General features: G+C 44.3%; 1 protein-coding gene across 1 annotated transcript in view; it reads left to right on the top strand.

The window, feature by feature from the left end:
- The window catches only part of LOC141047339 (uncharacterized), a 944519-nt gene that overhangs the window by 729188 nt on the left and 188713 nt on the right, over positions 1–26618 (top strand). The window contains 1 exon segment of the mRNA XM_073542400.1: positions 13298–13561. Within this exon segment, the coding sequence (XP_073398501.1) occupies positions 13298–13561 (264 nt within the window).

The raw sequence follows: 26618 nt of genomic DNA, 5'->3' as shown, positions 1-26618 counted from the left end.
AACTGTCAAAAAGTTTTTTCTAATATCTAATCTGTGTCTCTTCCCATTCAGTTTCATCCCATTGCTTCTAGTCTTTCCTTGTGCAAATGAGAATAAAGTTGATCCTTCTACAATGTGACAGCCCTTTAGATATTTGTAGACAGCTATTAAGTCTCCTCTCAGTCTTCTCTTTTGCAAACTAAACATTCCCAAATCCTGCAACCTTTCCTCATAAGACAGGGTTTGCAGACCGGTCACCATTCTGGTCGCTCTTTTCTGAACTTGCTCCAGTTTGTTGATGTCTTTTTTAAAATGTGGTGCCCAAAACTGGACACAATATTCCAGATGAGGTCTGACCAAAGAGGAGTAGAGGGAAATAATGACTTCACGTGATCTAGACTGTATGCTTCTGTTAATACATCCTAGAATTGCATTTGCCTTTTTTGCTGCTGCATCACACTGTTGACTCATATTCAGTCTGTGATCTATTAGTATACCCAAGTCTTTTTCACATGTGCTGTCACTTAGCCCTATTCCTCCCATTCTATATATGCTTTTTTCATTTTTATTGCCCAGATGTAGTACTTTGCATTTCTCCCTGTTAAAAACCATTCTGTTAGTTGCTGCCCACTTCTCCAGTTTATTTAAATCTTTTTGAATCCTCTCTCTCTCTTCTCTAGTATTAGCTATCCCTCCTAGCTTTGTGTCATCAGCAAATTTAATCAGTTTACCCTCAATTCCTTCATCTAAATCGTTGATAAAGATGTTGAACAATACAGGGCCCAGGACAGAGCCCTGTGGTACCCCACTTGAGACATTCTTCCAACTGGATGTGCAGCCATTTACGACCACTCTTTGGGTCCGATCACTAAGCCAGTTATGAATCCACCTAACAGTTGCCTTGTCCATTCCATACTTAGTCATTTTTTCAATAAGGATTGTATGAGAGACTTTGTCAAATGCTTTGCTGAAGTCAAGATATACTATATCTACAGCATTTCCTTGATCCACCCAATCAGTGATACCGTCATAGAAGGAAATTAAGTTAGTCTGACATGACTTATTAGTTAGAAACCCATGCTGACTCTGTTTAATCACTTCATTCTTATCCAGGTATTGACATACATGTTGTTTAATAATTTGTTCAAAGATCTTTCCTGGTATAGAAGTCAGACTCACCGGCCTATAGTTGCCTGGGTCCACCTTCTTCCCCTTTTTGAAGATAGGAACAACATTTGCTCTTCTCCAGTCTTCTGGCACTTCTCCTGTTCTCCAAGAATTTTCAAAGATTATGGAGAGGGGTTCAAAAATTTCTTCTGCTATCTCCTTCAGTACTCTGGGGTGTAATTCATCTGGACCTGGAGACTTGAATTCATTTAGGTTAGCTAAGTGTTTCCTCACTATCTTTCTGTTTATAGATATCCTGGATTCTTCTATTCCCTTAATAGGACAGTGAATAACAGTTGATGTTGCATTTCCTTTCTGAGAGAAAACAGATGCAAAATAGGAATTTAAAAGTTCAGCCTTCTCAACATCCTGTCTTACCATTTCATCATTTTCATCCTGTAAAAATCCTATAGCATCTTTGACTTTTCTTTTACTTTTGACATATCCCCAAAATCCTTTATTATTGCTTTTGACATCTCTTGCAAGCCTCAGTTCATTTTCAGCTTTAGCTAATCTGATTTGTGCCCTGCAGGTTCTGCAGACAGCATTATATTCTTCTTTAGATTTGCCTCCCTCTTTCCATTTTATAAACATTTTTTTCTTCCTTTTTAGCATGTGCTTAAGTTCTGTGTTCATCCATCCTGGTTTCCTTAAATGCTTCCTATTCTTCCCTCTTTTCGGAATTGTTAACAACTGTGCTTTAAGAATTTCATTTTTCAAGATTTCCCATCCTTCCTGGACATTTTTGTCTTTAAGGATATCCAGCCATTGGATCCCTCCAATTCTCTTTCTGAATCCCTACATGATGGAGGGGGTGCTGCACATGATGGAGGGGGAGCTGCACATGATGGAGGGGGTGCTGCACATGATGGAGAGGGGCTGCACATGATGGAGGGGGTGCTGCACATTATGGAGGGGGTGCTGCACATGATGAAGAGGTGCTGCACATGATGGAAGGGGGTGCTGCACATGATGGAAGGGGTGCTGCACATGATGAAGAGGTGCTGCACATGATGGAGGGGGTGCTGCACATGATGGAGGGGGCTGCACATGATGGAGGGGGGTGCTGCAAATGACGGAGGGGGTGCTGCACATGATGGAGGGGGCTGCTGCACATGATGGAGGGGCTGCTGCACATGATGGTGGGGGCTGCTGCACATGATGGAGGGGGCTGCTGCACATGATGGAGGGGGCTGCTGCACATGATGGAGGGGGCTGCTGCACATGATGGAGGGGGTGCTGCACATGATGGAGGGGGGTGCTGCACATGATGGAGGGGGGTGCTGCACATGACGGAGGGGGGTGCTGCACATGACGGAGGGGGGTGCTGCACATGATGGAAGGGGGTGCTGCACATGATGGAGGGGGTGCTGCAAATGATGGAGGGGTGCTGCACATGATGGAGGGGTGCTGCACATGATGGAGGGGGTGCTGCACATGATGGAGGGGTGCTGCACATGATGGAGGGGGTGCTGCAAATGATGGAGGGGTGCTGCACATGATGGAGGGGTGCTGCACATGATGGAGGGGGTGCTGCACATGATGTATTGGGCTGCTGCACATGATGGAGGGGGTGCTGCACATGGTGGAGGGGGTGCTGCACATGACAGAGGGGGGTGCTGCACATGATGGAAGGGGGTGCTGCACATGAAGGAGGGGTCTGCAAATGATGGAGGCAGTGCTGGAAATGATGGAATGGTGGCTGCCATTTATGGAGAGGGTGCAGCAAATGATAAAGGGGGCTGCAAATGATGGATGAGGCTGCATTTGTCAATGATGGAGGGGCTGCAAATGATGGAGAGTGTGCTACTAATGATAAAGGGGGCTGCAATTTGCAAATGGTGATGAAGTGGCTGCTGCAATTGATGATGTGAGAGGGGATGGGGGACTGCACATGAGCGGAAGGGGACTGCACATGATGAAGTGGGGCGAGGGGGGACTGCACATGATGGAGTGGGGGGAGAATGGGGAACTGCAACTGATGAATTGAGGGAGAGGAGGACTGGGAATGATGAAGTGAGGGATGGGGGACATCAATTGAATTGAAGGTGGGGGGTGGGGAGAGCAAATGAGGACCTGGGGGAGAGCAATTAATGATGAATTTTGAGGGTGGTGGGAGTAAATGATGTATTGAATGTGGGGGAGAGCAGTTGATAATGAATAGAGGGTGGGAGAGACAGAAGACATGACAATGAATGAGGACGGAAGGGGCATGTAAATATAATGAATCGGGGGAGCAGGAGGCACATAGTGGGGGGAATTGATGATGCAGTGACTGGTAATGAATTGGGGAAAGAGTACAGGGGTTAATTAATGTACGGTATATATTAGGTGGGGAAAATGGCTATTTATAGTTGGTGGGGGTTCAGTGGTGGATTATCTTTATATATAATTGCCTTAAATTGTCTGTCATCCACTTGCATCTGGATGTCCCCGAATCTCACAATCCACCGCGCCGCACCGGAAGTTCGCCGACCGCCATTTTGGAACACCCAAGTGATGCCGCTCAGATCCGAGCCACTGCTGCGATCCCGAACGCCGCTGCGATCTCGACCGCCGCTCGGATCCAGGCCACCGCTACGATCCCAACCTCCACTGGGATCCCAGCTGCCGCTCGGAACCAGGCTGCCTCTGCGATCCCAGCCGCCGCTGCGATCCTGACTGCCGCTGGGATCCTGGCAACTGCTTGGATCCCAGCCGCCGCTCGGATCCCAGCTGCCGCTCAGATCCAGGCCACCGCTGCGATCACGATGCTGTGAAAGTGGGGTAACGAGGGGGTATAACGAGAGGGGTGTAATGAAGGGGGTGTAATGAGGAGAGAGTAATGAGAGGGATGCCGCCGCCGCCGGGCCGCCGCCAGGACCCACCGCCTGACTACACGCGCCGGATCCCGACGCTGCCTGCCCACCCACCTCTGTGCAGTCACAGCCGGCAGGAAAGTCCACGGCTTGAGGCCTGTGCTGGAGATTGGGTGCGGCCACCCTCTGGTGGCGCCACATACCATCTCCAGCACAGGCCGCAAAACACCGTCTTTCCTGCCAGTTATGACTGCACGGAAGTTACTGCTCTCCCGATGCGATAGCATTGGGCACACATCTAGTAATTTACAGTATATTTGGAATGGTGGATTGCAAAATAACTATATATTAGGTGCATGTCTGTATTCAGATGTGTAGTGTAGAAGAAAGGGGAAAAAGTGGGGAATGTGCTCTAGGTAACTATGTGTTTTTTTATGTAGAGATGAGTCCTGGCTGGAAGAAATAATAGCGGTCTGCGCTGCATGAAAAAGGAAAGCAAAGATGAAGGACTTCAGCTAGAGACGTCATTGTATTACCTGTACACTATATACATAGCTCCTGTGTATAATGTCACTGGTGATCACTGAGTTACCTGTACACTAACATTATATACAGAGCTCCTGTGAATAATGGCATTAGTGTTGTGTTTTTTTATTAATGATCAGTATTGTAGCATTCGGTCACTATGTGGTGGTAGTATGTGATCTGGTTATGATATGGTGGTATTTCTCTCTCTGTATGTGGTATTATTTGATCACTATGTGATGGTAATATGTGATCTGGTCATGGTATGGAGGTATTTGTTCCTTGTGTGTGGTATTATTCTGTAACTAGGTGGTGATAATATCTGGTCTGGTCATGGTGTGATGGTTTTTGACCCTTGTATGTGGTATTAATGGTCATTATAAAGAATATATGTGACTCATTCCCTTAAAGAAAAATAAATAAAAATATACCTAAAAAGAGTACTGGATATTTTAAGAAATGTTTAATAGGTTAGAGTAGAGTAGGGCCCGGCCAAAAAAGTCTACTTTGTCGTTGTGGCGGATTAAAAATTATTTTGGCCAAAACAAAAGCTGCTGGCCATGTATGCTTTCTGGTGTCTGCTGGGAACTGTTAGGGTATGTGCACATGCTGCGGATTCTGCTGCGTTTACAGTACCATTCAAGTCAACCTATTTTGAAAAACGCTGTGCACATGCTGCGGATTTTAACGCGTGGATTTGCTGTGGGTTCAAATCCGCAGCATGTCAATTCTTTTTGTGGATCCGCAACGTTTTTACACCTGCTCCACTATAGGAAAACAAAGGTTTAAAAACGCAGGGAAATCCGCACAAAATCTGCACTAAATCCACAGGTAAAACGCAGGTCATTTGACCTGCGGATTTAGCCAAATCCGCGCGGAAAAATCCGCAGCTTGTGCACATACCCTTAATATCAGATTGGTGAGGTCATGTTGCAGAAGATGAATTCTTCCAAGAGCGGATGGTGGGACTGTGGAAGGTTCCAGGTGTGGAGGCAGAACTGCGGAGAGTCTCAAGGGGGCCTGAAAATTTTGCCAGTATGGGGCCCCAAAATTCCTAGCGGAAGCCCTGCCTACAGGTGGCCATAATTTTTTCTATGTGCCCCTACATAGTATTAATGGCAAGTGTGCCCCCATATATTAGTAATGTCACCTATATGTGCCCCCATATATTTGTAATAAATAAAAGATTGACCGTCACATCCAAACATAATTTGTTTGGGGGGGGAGACATCTTGCGGCATTCCATCTGCTTTCATCGGCAGTTGCGGCACTTGCTTTGGTACACTCTCCTTTATTACATGTATATGCACTTTATTCATTAATTGCTACTCTGTGCAGCTCCTGATGTTCTCCATGTTATCAACCCTCATGGTAGACTCAGGTTTTTTATAGTCATATGGGCAAGGTGCAATATTGCTTTCTCTTTGCAAAAACTTGGTAGCAACAAACAATGGTCTATTATTGTCATCTACCATGTTTACCCTGGCATAAATTAATTTGTATGCAAGAACCTTTTTTTTAGTATTTACATCTAAACTACAGAGTTGTTCATTGATCCCTTATGTTACTGCCTATTTCTGTGCAGTTCCACGTGTACCCTACTTCATTAACCCTTATGATATACTCCGATCCTTTATGGTCACATGGGCGACGTGCAGTATTGCTTTATCCTCTTGCAAAACTTAGTGGCAACAAACAATGCTATCTACTAAGGCATGTTGTCTCTGCCATGGATTAATTTGCATGTAAAAACCTTTTTTGTATTCACATTTAACCTATAGGGTTACTTATTGACCTTTCTTTGTGTCACTGCTTATTTTCTTGCTGCAGCTTATCCCCCTCTTTTTGGAGGCTTTTTTGCCCTGTCTTTTTATGATTTTTTTCATCTTTTAATATATGGAATAAAGAATTATGGTTTTAAGCACATTTTTTGTAATCTTCACTTTTTTTCTACATGACATACATCATTGTGGAATTTGTTGGTTTCTGGCCAAATATGTTTCTAGAGCCGTAGTTGAAGATGAAGATGTCGTCCTCATCATGAAGTAGTTATTTCTCCTGTCACGTGTAGTGAGATGACTTGTTGCTCGGGTGTCCTCCGAGTATTTTGGCGTGCTCGGAGATTTAGTTTTCTTCGCCACAGCTGCATGATTTGCGGCTGCTGGACAGCTTGAATACATGTGGGAATTCCCTAACAAACAGTCATTCCTCACATATATAGAGGCTGTCCAGCAGCCACAAATCATGCAGCTGTTGTGACAAAAACTAAATCTCCGAGCACGCAAAATACTCGGAGGACACCCGAGCAACGAGTATACTCGCTCATCACTACTCACGTGTAATGAATATCTCCTGCAGTATTGCTATTGCCGATTCCAGTGTCGGTAAATGAGAGGAGAATTAGCGTTATGGAAGATGAGTCTATGAGTGTCATGATCCAGGACGGGGTTTCACTTTGGCCCGTCCTAATCAGACTGGGGGTTAATTGTTCCGCCTCTCTCTGGCAGAGGGCGGCTATTTAATGCTCACTGGACCTGGGTCCAGTGTCAGTTATACTCCTGCCCTCGGCTGAGTTAGTTGACCTTGTGCGTTCGTGTGCCTTGTGCCTGATATCTTGCTTGCTTGTTTGGTTTTGATCCGGTTCTGTCCCTGTTATGAGTTCTGCCTGTCCCTCTTGTACTGCGCTACCTCTCGTGTATGACTCTCTGCTTCTGACCTGACTTCTCTCTGCTCATCCCCTTGGTACCATATCGCCCTCGTGTGTATGACCTTTGGCTTTGTCTGACCACCCGTCCGTTTGTCCCTCCTGTGCCTCGTTTGCCCGTACTGTGTGTGATCTCCGTTTTGCCTGACTCTGAGTTGTTGTATGGTGTCCTGTCATCTCTGAAAGCAGGATGCTAAGCCCCTCCCCTTGCAGTCACATGACCATAGGTCCTGTGCCAGCTTGCTAACTTCAGTGTCCTCAGGTCCTGTGCATCTTTACTTTCCGGTGCTGACTGGACCCTGACACCAATAGTTTGAAGCACGCATTGTCACCTCTGCTGCCCTGCTCCACAGGTATCTTTTAGCACTGTTTCTGTACTCAGGACACGCGCACTGGCTCAGTGAGTGAGTGTAGTGCGGTGTTCCTGACAATGAGGAATGTATTCAGCTGCCGACTCCGAGGAAGAAACTGCTTGTTGTCTGTGGCCTAAAATATATAGGTTTTATTAGTAGATGTAAAGAAGGAAACTAAATACTGTAAAATAATAAATCTCCTCATATGTTTCCCTTATTATCTCCAGTAATTGTATTATTACACAGGATTTTTATGATGTTACATCGGCTCATCTTCTCATTCAGGTCTCTACAATATCGGATCCTCTCAGTGAAGATCTTCTACATAAGAGAATTTTCCTGATTTGCCCATCCAGGATGGATATGGACAGAGACAAGATGGCGGAGAGGATATTACACCTCACCCTAGAGATCCTCTTCCGGCTTACTGGAGAGGTGAGAGATTCTGATGACGTCACATTACATCATTCTTATCTATGGGAATAACAGATGGACAAAACTGGAGAGGTGAGGATTCTGGAAATGTCTGTAGTGAGATTTATTAATGTGTCTCTCCATTACCACGATTACACAGTAGTGAAGAAGACCTCTAGTGAGCGCTGTCAGGACCCTGTGTCTGAGGGATGCAGAAGACCCCTGAGCCCAATCACGGAGCCTCCACCTCACCCTCTGATACATGAGGACATCAATGACCAGAAGATCCTAGAACTCACCTACAAGATGACTGAGCTGCTGACTGGAGAGGTGACACTGCTGGGAATGCTGGGATATTATACAGTAACACTATGAAGGGATCGGGGGATGACGGTATCATTGTATGTGTCAGGTTCCTATAAGGTGTCAGGATGTTGCTGTCTATTTCTCCATGGAGGAGTTGGAGTATTTAGAAAAACACAAAGATCTGTACAAGGATGTCATGATGAAGGTCCCACAGCCCCTCACATCATCAGGTAATAGACAGGACTAAATACACACGGCCTATAATTATCTGTATGTAAAGAATGAATTCAGTCCCTGTATGTGTTTCCTCCAGATCTATCCAGTAAGAGGACAACACCAGAGAGATGTCCCCATCCTCTTCTTCCACAGGACTGTGAACAAGAAGATCCCAATGTTCCTCAGGATCATCAGGTAGATGGAGAGAAGGTGTCATAAGATCTTCCCTATGATGTGTAGACGGCTGTGAAGGTCTTGTGCTCAGTCTTGTTTTATCCACCAGTATTATATGTTTTATACTTGTGTAATGAGAACGGTGGAGATGGCAGGATTAGAGCTGATCATAGATGTGACTTCTCCATCTGTCTGTGACTTTTACAATATTTGTTTCAGGGTGAAGATCTGACCCATATTAATACTACAGAGACATATGTGAGGGGTGATGAGCGGTGTAAAGAGGAGATTCCTACATATGACTACCCAGGTGAGTAGTAACCATTAAATGTAGAGAAGTCACAGATTCTTCTCAGTCACTGGCTGTGGCTGCTTTATCTGTGGTGTAGTCCGGCCGTATCACAATCGTGTGATCACCATTTGGCCTCAAGACCACTACATTCTCCTCCTCCCAAAACTGTTCTAATGACTTTGGGCATTGAAAGCCCTTTTCTATAGAACTTACCACCTGAAGGATCCACCTACCCTCTGGCATTGGATGATGCTGACCGTTACCTGCCCAGGTCTGTAAACTACAAAGTCAAATGACAGCGTAGAATGTGCTGACAAGTTAGAAAATCACTTCAAGAAACGTATTATGATGGGTCTGTGAGAGAAAGTGGAGGGTAATGATGCTGTTGGCTTCCTAGATCCTGATATCTTATTGGATGAGTCTACCTTCTCTCCCTTCTGTGCTGCTGAATGTCTCATATGGTTCAGTCTTTCTGGCCAAATTTTGCTTTTATTATCAATAACATTAAATGTGCAGTGAGGCCAAGTGTGAATTTCTGTACAATAACAACAGAGTTTCCCTTTATCTTGACTTTTCAATTTGTAACATAGTAACATAGTTATTAAGGTTGAAGGGAGACTTTAAGTCCATCTAGTTCAACCCATATCCTATCCTAACTTGCCCTAACATGTTGATCCAGAGGAAGGCAAAAAAAACCCATGTGGCAAACAGTAAGCTTCACATTGGGGAAAAAAATTCCTTCCCGACTCCACATACGGCAATCAGACTAGCTCCCTGGATCAACGCAATATTAAGGAGACTAGTGTATATACCCTGTAATATTATACTTTTCAAGAAAGGCATCCAGTCCCTTCTTAAATTTTAGTAGGGAATCACTCATTACAACATCATATGGCAGAGAGTTCCATAGTCTCACTGCTCTTACAATAAAGAATCTGCGTCTGTGAGTATGCTTAAACCTTCTTTCCTCCAGATGTAGAGGATGCCCCCTTGTCCCCGTCACAGGTCTAAGAGTAAAAAGATCATTAGAAAGGTCTTGGTATTGTCCCCGCATATATTTATACATTGTAATAAGATCACCCCTAAGCCTTCGATTCTCCAAACTAAATAACCCCAAGTGTAATAACCTGTCTTGGTATTGCAGACCCCCTAGTTCCCTAATAACCTTGTTCGCTCTTCTCTGCACCCGCTCCAGTTCAGCTATGGCTTTCTTATACACCGGAGACCAGAACTGTACACAGTATTCTAAGTGTGGTTGCACTAGTGACTTATATAGAGGTAAAATTATGTTCTCCTCATGAGCATCTATGCCTCTTTTAATGCATCCCATTATTTTATTTGCCTTTGCAGCAGCTGCCTGACACTGGCCGCTAAATGTGAGTTTGTCGTCCACCCATACACCCAGGTCTTTTTCAGTGACAGTTTTGCCCAGTGTTTTACAATTAAGCACATAATTATACATCTTGTTCGTTCTACCCAAGTGCATGACCTTACATTTATCCCCATTAAAGCTCATTTGCCATTTATGAGCCCAAGCTTCTAGTTTACATAAATCCTCCTGTAATTTAAAATTGTCCTCCTCTGTATTGATTACCCTGCAGAGTTTAGTGTCATCTGCAAATATTGAAATTCTACTCTCTATGCCTCCTACAAGGTCATTAATAAATATGTTAAAAAGAAGCGGGCCCAAAACTGACCCCTGTGGTACCCCACTGCTAACCGTGACCCAGTCCGAGTGTGCTCCATTAATAACCACCCTTTGTGGCACCGTATCAAAAGCTTTTGAAAAGTCCATGTACACCACGTCCACTGCATTCCCTTGGTCCTGTCCGGAACTTACCTCTTCATAAAAGCTTATCAGATTAGTCTGACTGGAACGGTCCCTTGTAAACCCATGTTGATATTGGGTCATAAGGTTATTCTTCTCCAGATACTCCAGTATAGTATCTCTTAGAAAACCCTCCAGGATTTTACCCACAGTTGAAGTTAAACTCACTGGCCTATAATTTCCAAGTTCAGTTTTTGTCCCCTTTTTGAATATTGGCACCACATTTGCTATACGCCAGTCCTGTGGTACAGACCCTGTTATTATGGAATCTTTAAAGATTAAAAATAATGGTCTATCTATGACTGTGCTTAATTCCTGCAGTATTAAAACAAACTAACTTCAAGGAGGATTGTGATAAAGTAAAAGATAAACATTACACCTGTGCCATGATATATCTCTAAGCTCTGTGTGGCTGATGGCTGTAATATACATTTATTCACACCTGCAGGAGTTGTGTTGGCATGGCTCGAGCCCTGGTTTCATAGATTCTCTCCACGTCATAAATGACATTTTTCGATCCTAAGAAATTCTGAATTACTGCACAATCTCTCCTGAAATGGGGGGCAATATTTTTTCTAATCTTCTGGTCAGGACTCATAGTAGCTCCAATGGCCCAACATAAATGAATATAACTCTGGTTTAATGTTGGAGTACTCCCCTCTTACATACGTTGTTGGGGATGTAACTTTTTTATTCTACGTCTTTTTTTACCTGTTCGCTCTGTAAGATGGTTTGATTGTGTTGAGATTGACCTGCTTCACTTATGTAAGTCTGTAACTCCCTTACAGTCTTAAAAAACACTCTCCATCGCCTCTTCCAAATGCCTAAGATCTAAATTCAAAGTGAACCTATCAGCAGGATTGTGCACAGTAACCTACAGACACTGTCAGGTCGGCGCCGTTATACCGATTATATTGATACCTGGTGATGAAATCCATCTTGTTGTTGTTGTTGTTTAATCTTTATTTGTAGTTTTCAGTTAATGATATTCTCGTGCTCTGGGGCGGGGCTGGGGCTGGGGCTGTGCGCCAGGTTTTGTGTAGTGCTCTGCTTACATGTTCATCTGTTGCATTTTGTTGCGGTCGGCCGGCGCGTCAAAACGACACTTGCGGATGCGTCAGCGTACATCCGTATGGCCTGCATACCCAATGTTAAAAATGGGTACGCAGGACACATGTCGACGTAGGCAGAGCTGAAGGCAGAGATGCTGCAGTGGGCGGGGCTGAATGGAGGAAGTAGGCTGCCACCGCAGCGCTACACAATGCAAGTGTGAAACTAGACTTAGATGGCAAGAATAATAGGTAGCTGGGTCAGAACCAGAAGGACAGAATCTGAAGACACAAGAGTAGTCAGTAAACAGGCCACGGTCACAACAGGAAACAAATGCACAAGTCACGAGCTGAGCACAGAGGACTGATCCAGAGAGCAACCCAGTATCTGTCAGATTCTGGAAATATTCTTTGAGCTTTAGTAGGGTGTGGTGCTTTCCAATTGGCTGAAGTAGGGAGCAGATTACTCCAGCTGGACAGCAGGAACAGATTCCAGATGAGAATGGACTCACCATATGCCGAAGCCCTAATATAACTAAATGACAGAAAACCAGAACGGTCGAAATCCCCATAAAGTGATTACATTTTATAAATTAATTCACTGAGGTTTATAATTCCTAGTAGTAGTGAATATTTTGACTACACAGCCACTTTTTGGAAATTAACACGCAGTGGCTGTTGGAGAGTGAAAATTACACATTTGCCATTTTATTACCCAACACATAGTGCCCAGATTGTGCTCCAGGAGACACACAACGCAAATTAAGTGGGTTATTCTCACTATAATATTGCTAAATACAGGGATCCTAAATGTTGTTTGCGCACACTGCAAGACTCAGACGTGAGAGCGGATTTTGCTGGATTGGTTTATGGAAACCTTATTGCTTTTAACAGCCTTTGAGCCACTAATAGTGTGGGAACCTCTGTTTTTCCATTGACAGATGATGGACCTGAGTGGGGACTTTTTTGTGAGATGAGAATTGATATTATTTTCGCCTACATAACATTGATTGGTTTCTTTTTATTCAATATTTGGGAGGCAGAATGAACAAACAGTTGAACACCACACACTACTGGTTCATCCTATAAGGTTTTCTATTAGACTGTGAACTGTCATTGTCTTGGTAAATAATTCAATTTTTTTTGCATAAACATGGTAAGCTAAGTAGAAATGTTCAAAAATATAAAACTCAAGGATATTTTATTAATAAATAATTGTTTTTTATGTTTGCAGATGACTGTACCACGAGATCAGAGGGACAGCTGACATCTTCAATTTTTAAATCTGATAATCTTGAGATGCTACAAGATACAACTGAAGTGATTGCTATTACTCCAGATATACCATCATCCCTTCACAGCAAAGATCTCTCATCTGATCCTGTGGAACAGGTCCCATCTTCTGATTCATTACTGACTAGTAAGGAAAGTCACGAAAGAGGCATTAAAAAACAAACTGCTTCTAAAGCAAATAAGTCTTTTTCATGTTCAGAATGTGATAAATGGTTTAGCAAGAAATCGATTCTTGTTCAGCACCAGAGAATTCACACAGGGGAGAAACCTTTTTCCTGTTCAGAATGTGGGAAATATTTTGCACAAAAATCAAATTTAGTTAAGCACCAGAGAACTCACACAGGGGAGAAGCCTTTTTCCTGTTCAGAATGTGGGAAGTACTTTAACCGGAAAGACAATCTAAATATCCACCAAAGAACCCACACAGGGGAGAAGCCTTTTTCCTGTTCAGAATGTGAGAAATGTTTTAACCAGAAAAGGAGTCTTCTTATACACCAAAGAACTCACACAGAAGAGAAGCCTTTTCCTGTTCAGAATGTGGGAACTGTTTTAACCGGAAAGCGCATCTTGTTAGTCACCAAAGATCCCACACAGGGGAGAAGCCTTTTTCCAGTTCAGAATGTGAGAAATGTTTTAAACATAAAGGGAATCTTCTTATACACCAAAGAAGTCACACAGGGGAGAACCCTTTTTCCTGTTCAGAATGAGGGAAATGTTTTAACCAGAAAGGGAGTCTTCTTATACACCAAATAACTCACACCAAATAACTCACACTCAAAATTAATAGATAAAGAAGTATTAATAATATAAGAAAAAATAATAATATATGACGCCATTCTGTGCATGGACTTCCGGGTTGCCCCTACTGCGCATGCGCCAGCGTCGTCCGGTCATTATCTTTTTCACCTGACACTTCCCTATTTAAACTGGGGCATTGAGCAGTATGTCACCCCCCTGACGAAGGACACTGGTTCCGAAACGCGTGTCGGGGAGTGCCTGGCATTACCGCAAGAGGCTGTCATTATACCGCTGGTATGTAACACATGGTTGTATCGGCTCACATATCACTGAATGGTCACACACTGGCTTTTATAGCTATATGGTTATATGTGATATGATCATTATGGACATAGATTTACACATATATTTTATTTTTTATAATTCAATGGTGGTTGGAATCACTTTTTGTGATATATGTTAGTAGAATAATTTACAAATATTTACAAAATCACTTTTTATAATCTATGTATATTTATTTATATTTATATGTGTGCGATGATGATATGAATTATACATATGTACGATATCGTTGCACAATGTCAATATATATATTTTTTTGACAGATCTCAGGAATTATCTTTATATATGTATGTTGTGATTCTGCATTAACTATTGGTATGCCTTAGGCACTTTTTTCTTGCACATTGTTTACGATTGCCAAATCCGATTTATTAAAGGCTGTTTTTATATATATTTAGTCTTCCCGTCTTTATAATAGAATTGCCCATACATAGTGGTTTGTTTACACTAAAGAATCGAATGGGTTCCATTCAATCTTTATGACACATCAGGAGGATCGGTTCTTTTTAAAAATTGAATGTATGCACTATTTGATTTGAACATAATTATTTGATTATATGAACATTGGTGCATGGTTTCTATTTATTATTATTTTTATTTCCTTTCTGCTGTGTCTATTTTGTTACTGTTCAGAATGTGGGAAATGTTTTGCAAAAAAATCACATTTTGTTAACCACCAGAGAACTCACACAGGGGAGAAGCCTTTTTCCTGTTCAGAATGTGGGAAATGTTTTAACCAGAAATCGATTCTTAATAGATACCAGAGAGCTCACACAGGGGAGAAGCCTTTTTCCTGTTCAGAATGTGGAAAATGTTTTAGCCTGAAATCTTCTCTTGTTAGTCACCAGAGAGCTCACACAGGGGAGAGAAGCCCTTTTCATGTTCAGAATGCGGGAAATGTTTTAAATGCAAAATAAATCTTGATGACCATCAAGGAAATCACACAGGGGAGAAGCCTTTTTCCTGTTTAGAATGTGGGATATGTTTTAACCGTAAAACGAATCTTTTTAGACATCGGAGCAGTCACACAGAAGAGAAGCCTTTTTCATTTTCTTAATGTGGGAAATATTGCGCTTGGAAATCAACTGTTAATAAACATCAGAGACATCACATAGGGGAGAAGCCTTTTTTATGTTCAGAATGTTGGAATCTTTTTAACCAAAATTTGATCTTCTTAAAGGGGTTGCCTCTTGTCATTCCTCTTGTTTGCTGACCAAAGGATAAAACTAAACTTTATTATTAATTCCAAATGTAAAACTATACCCATAGTTCACCCCCTGAAGGTTAGTCAGAAGGTGACTAATAGATAAAACATGTATCCCACTGTCAGGGACAGGATGGACATTTTGCCGACACACGGCTATCACATTCGCAGGGAGCTTATCTTTGTTTTCCCACCGCTGCCACCAAATGTGATTAAAAACAGCAAACAAGTCTATTGACCTATCAATTTACCACAAGGGCTTATACTAGTTATTCCACTGCTGCCAATAATATCCCACATTCGGCTCTGCTTTGGATCTCGCAGCTCTCCGGCACCCCCCTTACTCTCACGTCAGTCAGGGAACTGCACCTAGGATAATTGGTCTCCGGACTGGCCTGCTTCAATGTGGACTGGATGTTAGGCATGCTGCAGCGAGGGAATTATAAATACTCCTAGCCGCAGCCAGAAGATAAGCTAATAAAACCCGTTCCATCACTGCCAGCGTTACCCAACTAGCCCAGAACACACTTCGCTGCCACCAGCTCCGATTCCTCAATAGAGGGGTCTGAACCCAACCCAAATTAGTAGCGTAATCAACTTTGAAGAACATGCAAATTTGTTATAGGGCAAGGAGAAACAAAACTAGTAATTTTATATTTTACTTCCAAAAGGTAGGCAGTGTTAACAAGAGGTATAAAAAGATTTTACAATATGAGACAATTAAAATATGTACAAGGCAATTACAGGGACTAAGAAGACGAAACACTCACATTTTGCTAAGATCATTTCAGGCTGACAAGGCTGTGCGGGGGAGGGGCGATACATCAAAATGCATCAGAGGTTCTTGGTGTGACCACTTCCAAGGCACCAACTGGCTCCAGACTGACTGACAGTAACTTATACCTCTGGGCTTGTGACATCACTGAGTTACCAACACCCTCCCCTTTTCTCTGAGTTGCAACTTGTTTATGTTTAAGAAAACTTTGAAGCTACATAACTGGGCTGGAGAGCCTAGCAGAATAACAGCAGAATCATCACTCATCTTATCTTGGAATTAGCTTCCTATCAACTCTAAACAAGGACTGTCTATTCAACTCGGTTCGGGAGAAATCCATTTCTCGGATTCTGCTGGTGCTAGAGTTTAGAAAAAGGCGCTGTGGTGTAGATTTAGTATTGCCAGTCCCAAATATGTAATTTTCTTATTCCTAACATAAACTGGCGTTGAGTTATGCCGAATGGTTAGATTCTAAATCCCATCCATTTTAGCCACAGAGCACATGTTGGAGACAAAGAAGTTCTCTCTGCCAAGTAACACATTCTTTCGGGAGGGATGAGTAAGGAGTGTCATGTTACAGGCAGAGGAATGAAGTGAGCTAGTGAGAACAGCCTGCTGACAGGGGGAAAGGAGGGTGGTCAGGGAAGCTTGTCTCTGTGCAGCTATGAATGTAGCAGAAAGTTCTGGAAAGGTGTGTTAATAAGAAAAACCATACGTCATATTTACATTATCGTGACACCCAAGTTTCAGTATATAGGGTGAGGTGATCCTCTACACTTGTTTGCAACCATGACAACCTCATATCTATTCATCCAACCCTCACTCCCCCGGTCCTCTTACCTGGAGCACTATGGAACGCACGCTCTGTCTGCAACAAGCTATCGTTTATCCATGACCTCTTTATCACCAACAAACTCTCCTTCCTTGCCATCACTGAAACCTGGCTCACTCCGTCTGACACAGCCTCTCCAGCTGCGCTTTCCTATGGCGGATTCCATCTCTCTCACACCCCTCGCCCCAGCAACAAACGTGGTGGAGGAGTTGGCTTGCTCCTCTCCGATACCTGCTCCTTTACCTCAGTTCATTTGCCACCCTCCGCTACTCTTCCCTCGTTCGAGGTGCACTCCGTCCGCATCTATTCCTCCTCCAACTGGCTGTCATCTACCGCCCCCCAGAACTAACCATCTCCACCTTTCTCAACCAATTCACCTGGCTACTCCATTTCCTTTCTGATGACATCCCCACCATCATCATGGGCGACTTCAACATCCCCATTGACACTTCCACCCCAGCTGCCTCTAAACTTCTATCGCTCATGGCTTCCCTCGGCCTCACTCAATGGTCCTCTGCGGCCACCCACAAAGATGGTCACACGCTGGACCTTATCTTCACCCGTCTCTGTTCCCTCACTAATGTCAATAACTCACCCCTCCCCCTGTCTGACCACAACCTACTGACATTCTCTTCCCTCTCCTCTCCTACTGCGCAACCCCCGCTCCATAAACTCGCTCACCCTCGCAGGAATCTCAAACACCTCAATTTACAATCACTCTCTGAGACCCTTCTCCCTCTTACAGACATAGCTTCCCTTCATGACACAGATGCTGCCATTTTTTATAACACCACAATAACAGCAACACTTGATTTGGCTGCCCCCCCCTCACAAAGAGCAAAACTCGTACAATCAACAGGCAGCCCTGGCTGACCAGCCTGACCAAAGAACTGAGATGGGTTTCCAGGGCTGCTGAGCGGAGATGGAAGAGAACCCATTCTACTGAGCACTTCAGCGCATACAAGCAGTCCCTTGCCAGCTTTAAGTCCACGCTCTCTGCCGCTAAACAAACTTACTTCGCATCTCTCATATCCTCCCTGTCTCACAACCCTAAACAACTCTTCAACACTTTCAATTCTCTACTCCGTCCCCAGCACCTCCTCCCCCTCCTCTCATTTCTGCTGAAGACTTTGCCTCCTTCTTTAAGCAGAAGATCAACAAGATCAGACAAAACTTTGGCCCGCAGCCCCCAATGCCCCTCTTAGTCGCTCAGCCCTGTTCTGCAAAAGCCAGCTTCTCCACCATGACAGAAGATCAGCTCTCCACCCTTCTGTCAAGATCACACCTCACCACTTGTGCCCTCGACCCACTCCAGCCTCACCTCATCCCTAACTTGGCCACAGTCTTCATCCCATCTCTAACACACCTCTTCAACCTTTCATTTACAAATGGTGTCTTTCCCTCATCCTTCAAACATGCCTCAATCACACCCATCCTCAAAAAGCCCTCCTTTGATCCATCCTCTGTGTCTAACTATCGCCCGATATCTCTTCTCCCTTACGCCTCAAAACTACTGGAATAGCATGTATATCTTGATCTGTGCTCCCACCTCTCCTCCTGTTCCCTCTTTTTTTTTTTTTCTCAATTATTTTTATTGAGGTTGAACAAGAAAACAAGTCAAAACAATGACAACCATAGTTACAACCACCATATATATGAAACTAGGGGAACGACAGGAGAAAATAAGGAGCAGAAAGTGGGGACCGACAAATGAAAAACAGGAAAGGAAGGGGGGCAAGGGGTGAGGGGAGGAACAGGCATTAGTGGCATCGATAGAACTATGTGTAACAGCAAGTACACATAATAAGTCTCAGTGTTCTGCAGTACAGTAATATATTCCAAAAAGGAAAGAAAACAAACAACATCCAATATCCGGCATCTTAATTATATACGGCTAAGCAGGCTGGAGCGGGGCAACCGTGGAGTGTCTACTATGTATCCAGGGGTGCCAAATGTTCTGTCTTTTTATTATGGCGGTCATCGAGTGAGCTAGTGCTAGTTCAAGCTGGCAGTGAGTGTTAATTCTATTAATTAGTCCTGCAACCTCTGGGGGGGTGGGATCTTTCCATCTAGCCGCTGTCAACACTCTAGCAGCTATCAAAATATGTGACAGCGTACCTCTAAGAATATGAGAAATTTCGCTCAGGCCAATGTGTAAAATGGCCTGGCTTGGGGTCAGAGTCATCTGGATACCCAAGACTTGTGAGATCAATAAATCAACATCCCTCCACCAAGGCTGGAGCACCGGACAGGACCACCAAGTATGCTCAAGAGTACCCTTCATCCCACACCCTCTCCAGCATTCACCAGACCCACCAGCTCCAAAATGTGCCATTCGGACCGGGAACTGGTACCATCTCAGGTGCGTTTTTTTCAACTGCTCCAGATGGTTCACAAATGAAGAGACCCGTACAACTTCACACAATCCTTCCTCCCAGTCAACAGGTTCGGAGAGAAAACCCAGATCCCGCTCCCACCTGATCATATAGGGCAGTTTTGTATTATCCAGCGGATCATTCAGGGCTCTATATAATAATGAGATACCTCTCGGGCCAGAATCAGGCAGCAGAAAATAACCGTTAACTGTGTTATTTAGTTGTGAATTGAAAAAAAAGAGTCCGGTGAATTATGCAACATATGACGTATTTGTAGGTATTGGTAAAAACACCTCCGGGTGGCCGGAAACTCAGCAGCCAGTTGGTCAAACGGGATTAACCCACCACTCCCAACTAGGTCTCCCAGACTCACAATTCCGGCAGGAACCCATGACTGAAGATTAAGGTATAGAATATGCATCTCAAGGGCCTTTAACGATATGAAGTGGCGTGATACTTTAATAAGAGATGGGACCACTGTCCTCCAATGATGTAGTGCAGCTTTCATAGTTGGCAAAAGTGGGGAATATTTAGTAGTTTTAATAGCTTCAGCCTCCAAAATATATCGGGTAGACCTGGCGGTAGCATAATAGTTTTCTGTTTGAAGCCATTTATGGTCTCTGTCCGCTTGCCACCAGTCTCTCAGTCCCGTCATTATAGCGGCTTTATGATACTTTAACAAGTTTGGTACCCCCAGTCCCCCTTTTTTATATGGGAAATACATTAGGGCCCTGGAGATCCTAGACTTTTTATATGACCAAATATAACTATATGCCATAGTTTGTAATCTTAGAATTCTTTTTTTAGGGATTATCATTGGTATGCACCGGAGTAGGTGCAATATTTTAGGTAGGACAATCATCTTAAAGGCATTAATCCTTGCAATCCAGGAGGTCTGGACAGCATGAAGCTGCTCCAATTGTTTCTTAAGCTGTATTTCCAAATTAGTAAAGTTCCTATCCACAATCTGCTCAGAACCCGTCAGTGTAATGCCCAAATATGGAATACCCTTTCTCATCCACTTAAACGGAAAAATGGCCTCCAGCCTTGTCTTTGCCGCACAAGGAACCACCACCGGAAACAACAAGGATTTTGTGGGGTTCAGTTTATAGTATGAGACCTTGCTAAATTCCACAAGTTCACAAATAATCGCAGAAAACGAAGATTCTAAATTTACACAGGATAGAATGACGTCATCGGCGTATAGACCGACTGTGCTCCACCTGTCCAACCCTAATCCCAGAAATGCCCGCCGACATTCTAATGTGCTCGGCAAGCGGCTCCATGCACAGCGCAAAAATAACAGGCGAGAGCGGGCACCCCTGTCTCGTACCGTTCGTGATCTGGAACGGGCCGGACAAGAAACCAGACGTCAAAACCCTGGCGCAGGGGGTCGAGTACATGGCACAGATTGCGGATAATATAGGGCCCGACAGTCCAAATTTCTTCAGGACTGCTCTTAAATATCCCCAGTGCACCCTGTCAAAAGCTTTTTCAGCATCAAGTGACAGGAATGCACTGGGTTGGCCAGACAGCTCAGATATTTTAATCAAATTCAACATATGTCGTATGCCATCCTTCGTCTCCCGTCCTGCAACAAAGCCCACCTGATCTGGTGACACTATAGTCGGTATAATTAGTTTCAGTCTAGATGCTATGATTTTAGTAAACAGTTTGACATCTGAATTTAACAAAGCAATGGGTCTGAAATCTCCGGGATGTGTGAGTGATTTCCCTGGTTTTGGTATAGTGGAAATAGTGGCCTCTAAATTAGGGGCCATCACAGTACCAGCGTCTCTCCAGTGTGTGAACAGACGCTGTAGATATGGTGTTAATTGCTGAGAAAAGGTCCTATAATAATCATTCGTTAAGCCATCCGGGCCTGGGGCTTTATGAAGTTTAGTCTGTTTAATCGCCTGCTGAATTTCTGCAGCCGCGAAGGGGGCGTTTAAATAATTTAATTGGTCAATGGTAATACATGGCAAATTAACAGAATCTAAGTATGCATCAATAGATGTTTGGTCAGGTTGAGGGGTGTAGGCATCATCTTTTAAATTATAGAGGGCAGTGTAATATTGAGCAAAGGCTTGCACTATGTCCCGTGGGTTCCTAAGGGCTCTACCTTGCTCATCCAATATGTGGTCAATTCGTGACATGACCTCCCGTTTACGAACTCTGCGAGCTAGAAGCGCTCCCGCCCTGTCCCCGGTAGCATATAAGTTAGTTTTAAGTTTCCTCATATTGTATGCATATTTGTATAGGAAATTTTCCCTTAATTTAAATCTAATTTGGGAGATCTCCTCAGAGACGGAGGGCATATGTGCAGCCTTATTAATAGCATCTAAATAACGTAAACGGGAGAGCAGAGCCTCTCTACTGGCTTCTCTTTTCTTCTTTAAATATGAAGCTTGTTGTAGGAGAACCCCCCCAATCACCACTTTGTGAGCAGACCAAAGGGTCTCATCAGAGACCTCCCCATTATCGTTTATTTGAAAGTAGCCCTCCAGCTCCGAGGAAACCTTATCAACCACCTCCCCCCTCAGCAGCAATGAGTCATGAAGACGCCACCTGAATGCAGGGTCAGCCTGGTGGGCAAGAGAAAGGGTCAGAGAGACAGGAGCGTGGTCAGACCAGGCGATTAGGCCAATAGTGGCATTTAGACACCTGCTTAGGGTCGCACTATCTATTATGAAATAGTCGATACGGGAGTATGTGGAGTGCCTAGGAGAATAAAAATTATAATCTCTTTCCGATGCGTGTGACTATCTCCAAAAATCATGCAGGTGAAATTCATGGGATAGGAGGTTCAAACCCCTCCTAGTTCTCTTCCTTCCTGAAGAGCAGTCAAGGTCCGCATTCATGGGGAGATTGAAATCACCACATATGATATTGCTACCCTTCGCTTTTAAAGAGATATCATTAAAGGTAGTTCTTAAAAATTTGTGTTGGCCTTCATTGGGAGCATATACATTTGTCAACGTGTGCACCTCTCCATTTAGCAGGCAAGTGATTGTCAAGCATCTACCTACGGAGTCAGCATATTGTGATAACAATTGAAATGCTATTGTACGTTTCACCATAATGCACACACCAGCCTTTTTGGTCTGACCATTAGCAAAAAACATGTGGGGGAAGTGAGGGTGTCGAAGCCTGAAATTATTGGCTTCCAATAGATGTGTTTCTTGAAGGCAGACAACATCCGCCCGTGACCTCCCCACCTCCCTCCACATCATAGAGCGTTTTTCTGGGGAATTTAGGCCCCTAACATTCAAGGATAAGATTTGTATACTCATAATACTGATACGAGAAGTTCACAGTGCTGCCGGCAGAATGGAACTGCACACTTAATATAGTCACATATAGCATGCTAGAACCAACACGTCTACAAATACACTGAGAGTCCATTGTAGCACATAGATGCCTGGGTATTTGGGAGGAAAAAACCTGGAAGAAAAAATGGGAGCAGATATACTTACAGACGGGCCAGAGTATTGACCCGAAAGGATGCCAAAAAGAAAATAAAAAAGAGAACAGACAAAAAAAGAAAGGAAAAGTAAAAAAGAAAAAGATAAGAAACCAAAACATAGTCAAATATACGAGAGCCACTTGTATAAACATCCAGAACAGTTCGGACGATCCGCAGATCAAGGATCTACAAGGGGGGTGGAAGTGAAAAGCTCACGAACCAAGGCCCACTAGGAAGCGTAGCAGGAGAGTCCAGTTATCCAGACTCATACCATGCAGTACAGTCAAGCCATAGACCACTCCGAAGCCACCTTCCGACACGTGTCAGCTTGTCTCGGTGAAAAAAGGATCTTCCAGCTCGTGAGCTTCTCCTCCTCTTGCTTAGGAGAGGAACAGACGACTGTACTTCCGTCATGAGTAGAGTTGAGCGAAACGGGTCGAAAAATTTCAAAAGTCGCCGACTTTTGGCAAAGTCGGGTTTCATGAAACGAAACCCGACCCTAGGATGAGGTCGGCCACGAGGTTGGCGACTTACGCGCCAAAGTCACGTTTCAAAAGTTTGTTTTGCGCTCTTTTTCAGCCAATCAGGATCCACGGACACTGTGGGCAACGTGATGACATAGGCACGGATCACCACCATCTTTCAGAAGGGCATGCAAGTGATTGGCTTGCTTTGGTGGGCGTCACAGGGGGTATAAAAGGGCGTGCACGCCGACCGCCATCTTACTTCTGCCGATCTTAGCATAGGGAGAGGTTGCTGCTGATTCTGTAGGGAGAGCGTTAGGCAGGGAAGACAAAAAAACTGGTTCTGCTGCTCGCGATTTTGCCTGTACAACACACCAGTCACTGTGTGTGCAGTGCAAGGGGAGGCTATATAGTGGTGTATCAGTGGTGTTGGTTGTTGGGCTGCCTTCTAAGGCTTCCTGACATTCCTGCATTGCTGTTTACCCACTGCTCCGCAAACTGCTTTTTTAAAAGCAATCCCAATTTTTTTTTTTTTGTCCTGCTGAGAAGAAAAAAAAACTGCTTCTGCTGCTAGCGATTTTGCCTGTACAACACACCAGTCACTGTGTGTGCAGTGCAAGGGGAGGCTATATAGTGGTGTATCAGTGGTGTTGGTTGTTGGGCTGCCTTCTAAGGCTTCCTGACATTCCTGCATTGCTGTTTACCCACTGCTCCGCAAACTGCTTTTTTAAAAGCAATCCCAATTTTTTTTTTTTGTCCTGCTGAGAAGAAAAAAAAACTGCTTCTGCTGCTAGCGATTTGGCCTGCACAACACACCAGTCACTGTGTGTGCAGTGCAAGGGGAGGCTATATTGTGGTGTATCAGTGGTGTTGGTTGTTGGGCTGCCTTTTAAGGCTTCCTGACAGGCTGGCATTGCTGTTTACCCACTGCTCTGCAAACTGCTTTTTTAAAAGCAATCCAATCTCCCTTATCCTCTAGTCACTTTTGTCACAGCTGTGCCATCGAGCCTGTGACATAGCGCTCAGATATCAGTGGGCCTCACACAATCCAAAAGTGTCCAGTGTCCACAAGTGTCTGCAGAAATTCAAAATCTCCCTTATCCTCTCGTCACTTTTGTCACAGCTGTGCCATCGAGCCTGTGACATAGCGCTCAGATATCAGTGGCCCTCACACAATCCAAAAGTGTCCAGTGTCCACAAGTGTCTGCAGAAATTCAAAATCTCCCTTATCCTCTCGTCACTTTTGTCACAGCTGTGCCATCGAGCCTGTCACATAGCGCTCAGATATCAGTGGGCCTCACACAATCCAAAAGTGTCCAGTGTCCACAAGTGTCTGCAGAAATTCAAAATCTTCCTTATCCTCTCGTCACTTTTGTCACAGCTGTGCCATCGAGCCTGTGACATAGCGCTCAGATATCAGTGGCCCTCACACAATCCAAAAGTGTCCAGTGTCCACAAGTGTCTGCAGAAATTCAAAATCTCCCTTATCCTCTCGTCACTTTTGTCACAGCTGTGCCATCGAGCCTGTGACATAGCGCTCAGATATCAGTGGCCCTCACACAATCCAAAAGTATCCAGTGTCCACAAGTGTCTGCAGAAATTCAAAATCTCCCTTATCCTCTCGTCACTTTTGTCACAGCTGTGCCATCGAGCCTGTCACATAGCGCTCAGATATCAGTGGGCCTCACACAATCCAAAAGTGTCCAGTGTCCACAAGTGTCTGCAGAAATTCAAAATCTCCCTTATCCTCTCGTCACTTCTGTCACAGCTGTGCCATCGAGCCTGTCACATAGCGCTCAGATATCAGTGGGCCTCACACAATCCAAAAGTGTCCAGTGTCCACAAGTGTCTGCAGAAATTCAAAATCTCCCTTATCCTCTCGTCACTTTTGTCACAGCTGTGCCATCGAGCCTGTCACATAGCGCTCAGATATCAGTGGGCCTCACACAATCCAAAAGTGTCCAGTGTACACAAGTGTGTGCAGAAATTCAAAATCTCCCTTATCCTCTAGTCACTTTGGTCACAGCTGTGCCATCGAGCCTGTCACATAGCGCTCAGATATTCATTGGGCCTCACACAATCCAAAAGTGTCCAGTGTCCACAAGTGTCTGCAGAAATTCAAAATCTCCCTTATCCTCTCGTCACTTTTGTCACAGCTGTGCCATCGAGCCTGTCACATAGCGCTCAGATATCAGTGGGCCTCACACAATCCAAAAGTGTCCAGTGTCCACAAGTGTCTGCAGAAATACAAAATCTCCCTTATCCTCTCGTCACTTTTGTCACAGCTGTGCCATCGAGCCTGTGACACAGCGCTCAGATATCAGTGGCCCTCACACAATCCAAAAGTGTCCAGTGTCCACAAGTGTCTGCAGAAAATCAAAATCTCCCTTATCCTCTCGTCACTTTTGTCACAGCTGTGCCATCGAGCCTGTGACATAGCGCTCAGATATCAGTGGCCCTCACACAATCCAAAAGTGTCCAGTGTCCACAAGTGTCTGCAGAAATTCAAAATCTCACTTATCCTCTCGTCACTTTTGGCACAGCTGTGCCATCGAGCCTGTCACATAGCGCTCAGATATCAGTGGGCCTCACACAATCCAAAAGTGTCCAGTGTCCACAAGTGTCTGCAGAAATTCAAAATCTCCCTTATCCTCTTGTCACTTTTGTCACAGCTGTGCCATCGAGCCTGTCACATAGCGCTCAGATATCAGTGGGCCTCACACAATCCAAAAGTGTCCAGTGTCCACAAGTGTCTGCAGAAATTCAAAATCTCCCTTATCCTCTCGTCACTTTTGTCACAGCTGTGCCATCGAGCCTGTCACATAGCGCTCAGATATCAGTGGGCCTCACACAATCCAAAAGTGTCCAGTGACCACAAGTGTCTGCAGAAATTCAAAATCTCCCTTATCCTCTCGTCACTTTTGTCACAGCTGTGCCATGGAGTCTGTCACATAGCGCTCAGATATCAGTGGGCCTCACACAATCCAAAAGTGTCCAGTGTCCACAAGTGTCTGCAGAAATTCAAAATCTCCCTTATCCTCTAGTCACTTTGGTCACAGCTGTGCCATCAAGCCTGTCACATAGCGCTCAGATATTCATTGGGCCTCACACAATCCAAAAGTGTCCAGTGTCCACAAGTGTGTGCAGAAATTCAAAATCTCCCTTATCCTCTATTCACTTTGGTCACAGCTGTGCCATCGAGCCTGTCACATAGCGCTCAGATATCAGTGGGCCTCACACAATCCAAAAGTGTCCAGTGTCCACAAGTGTGTGCAGAAATTCAAAATCTCCCTTATCCTCTCGTCACTTTTGTCACAGCTGTGC

The sequence above is a fragment of the Dendrobates tinctorius genome, unplaced genomic scaffold, assembly GCF_039654945.1.
Source record: "Dendrobates tinctorius isolate UK_male_01 unplaced genomic scaffold, ASM3965494v1 ptg000126l, whole genome shotgun sequence".
Classification (NCBI taxonomy): domain Eukaryota; kingdom Metazoa; phylum Chordata; class Amphibia; order Anura; family Dendrobatidae; genus Dendrobates; species Dendrobates tinctorius.
The sequence above is the reverse complement of the archived record's forward strand: the minus strand, read 5'-3'. Positions and strand labels throughout refer to the sequence as shown.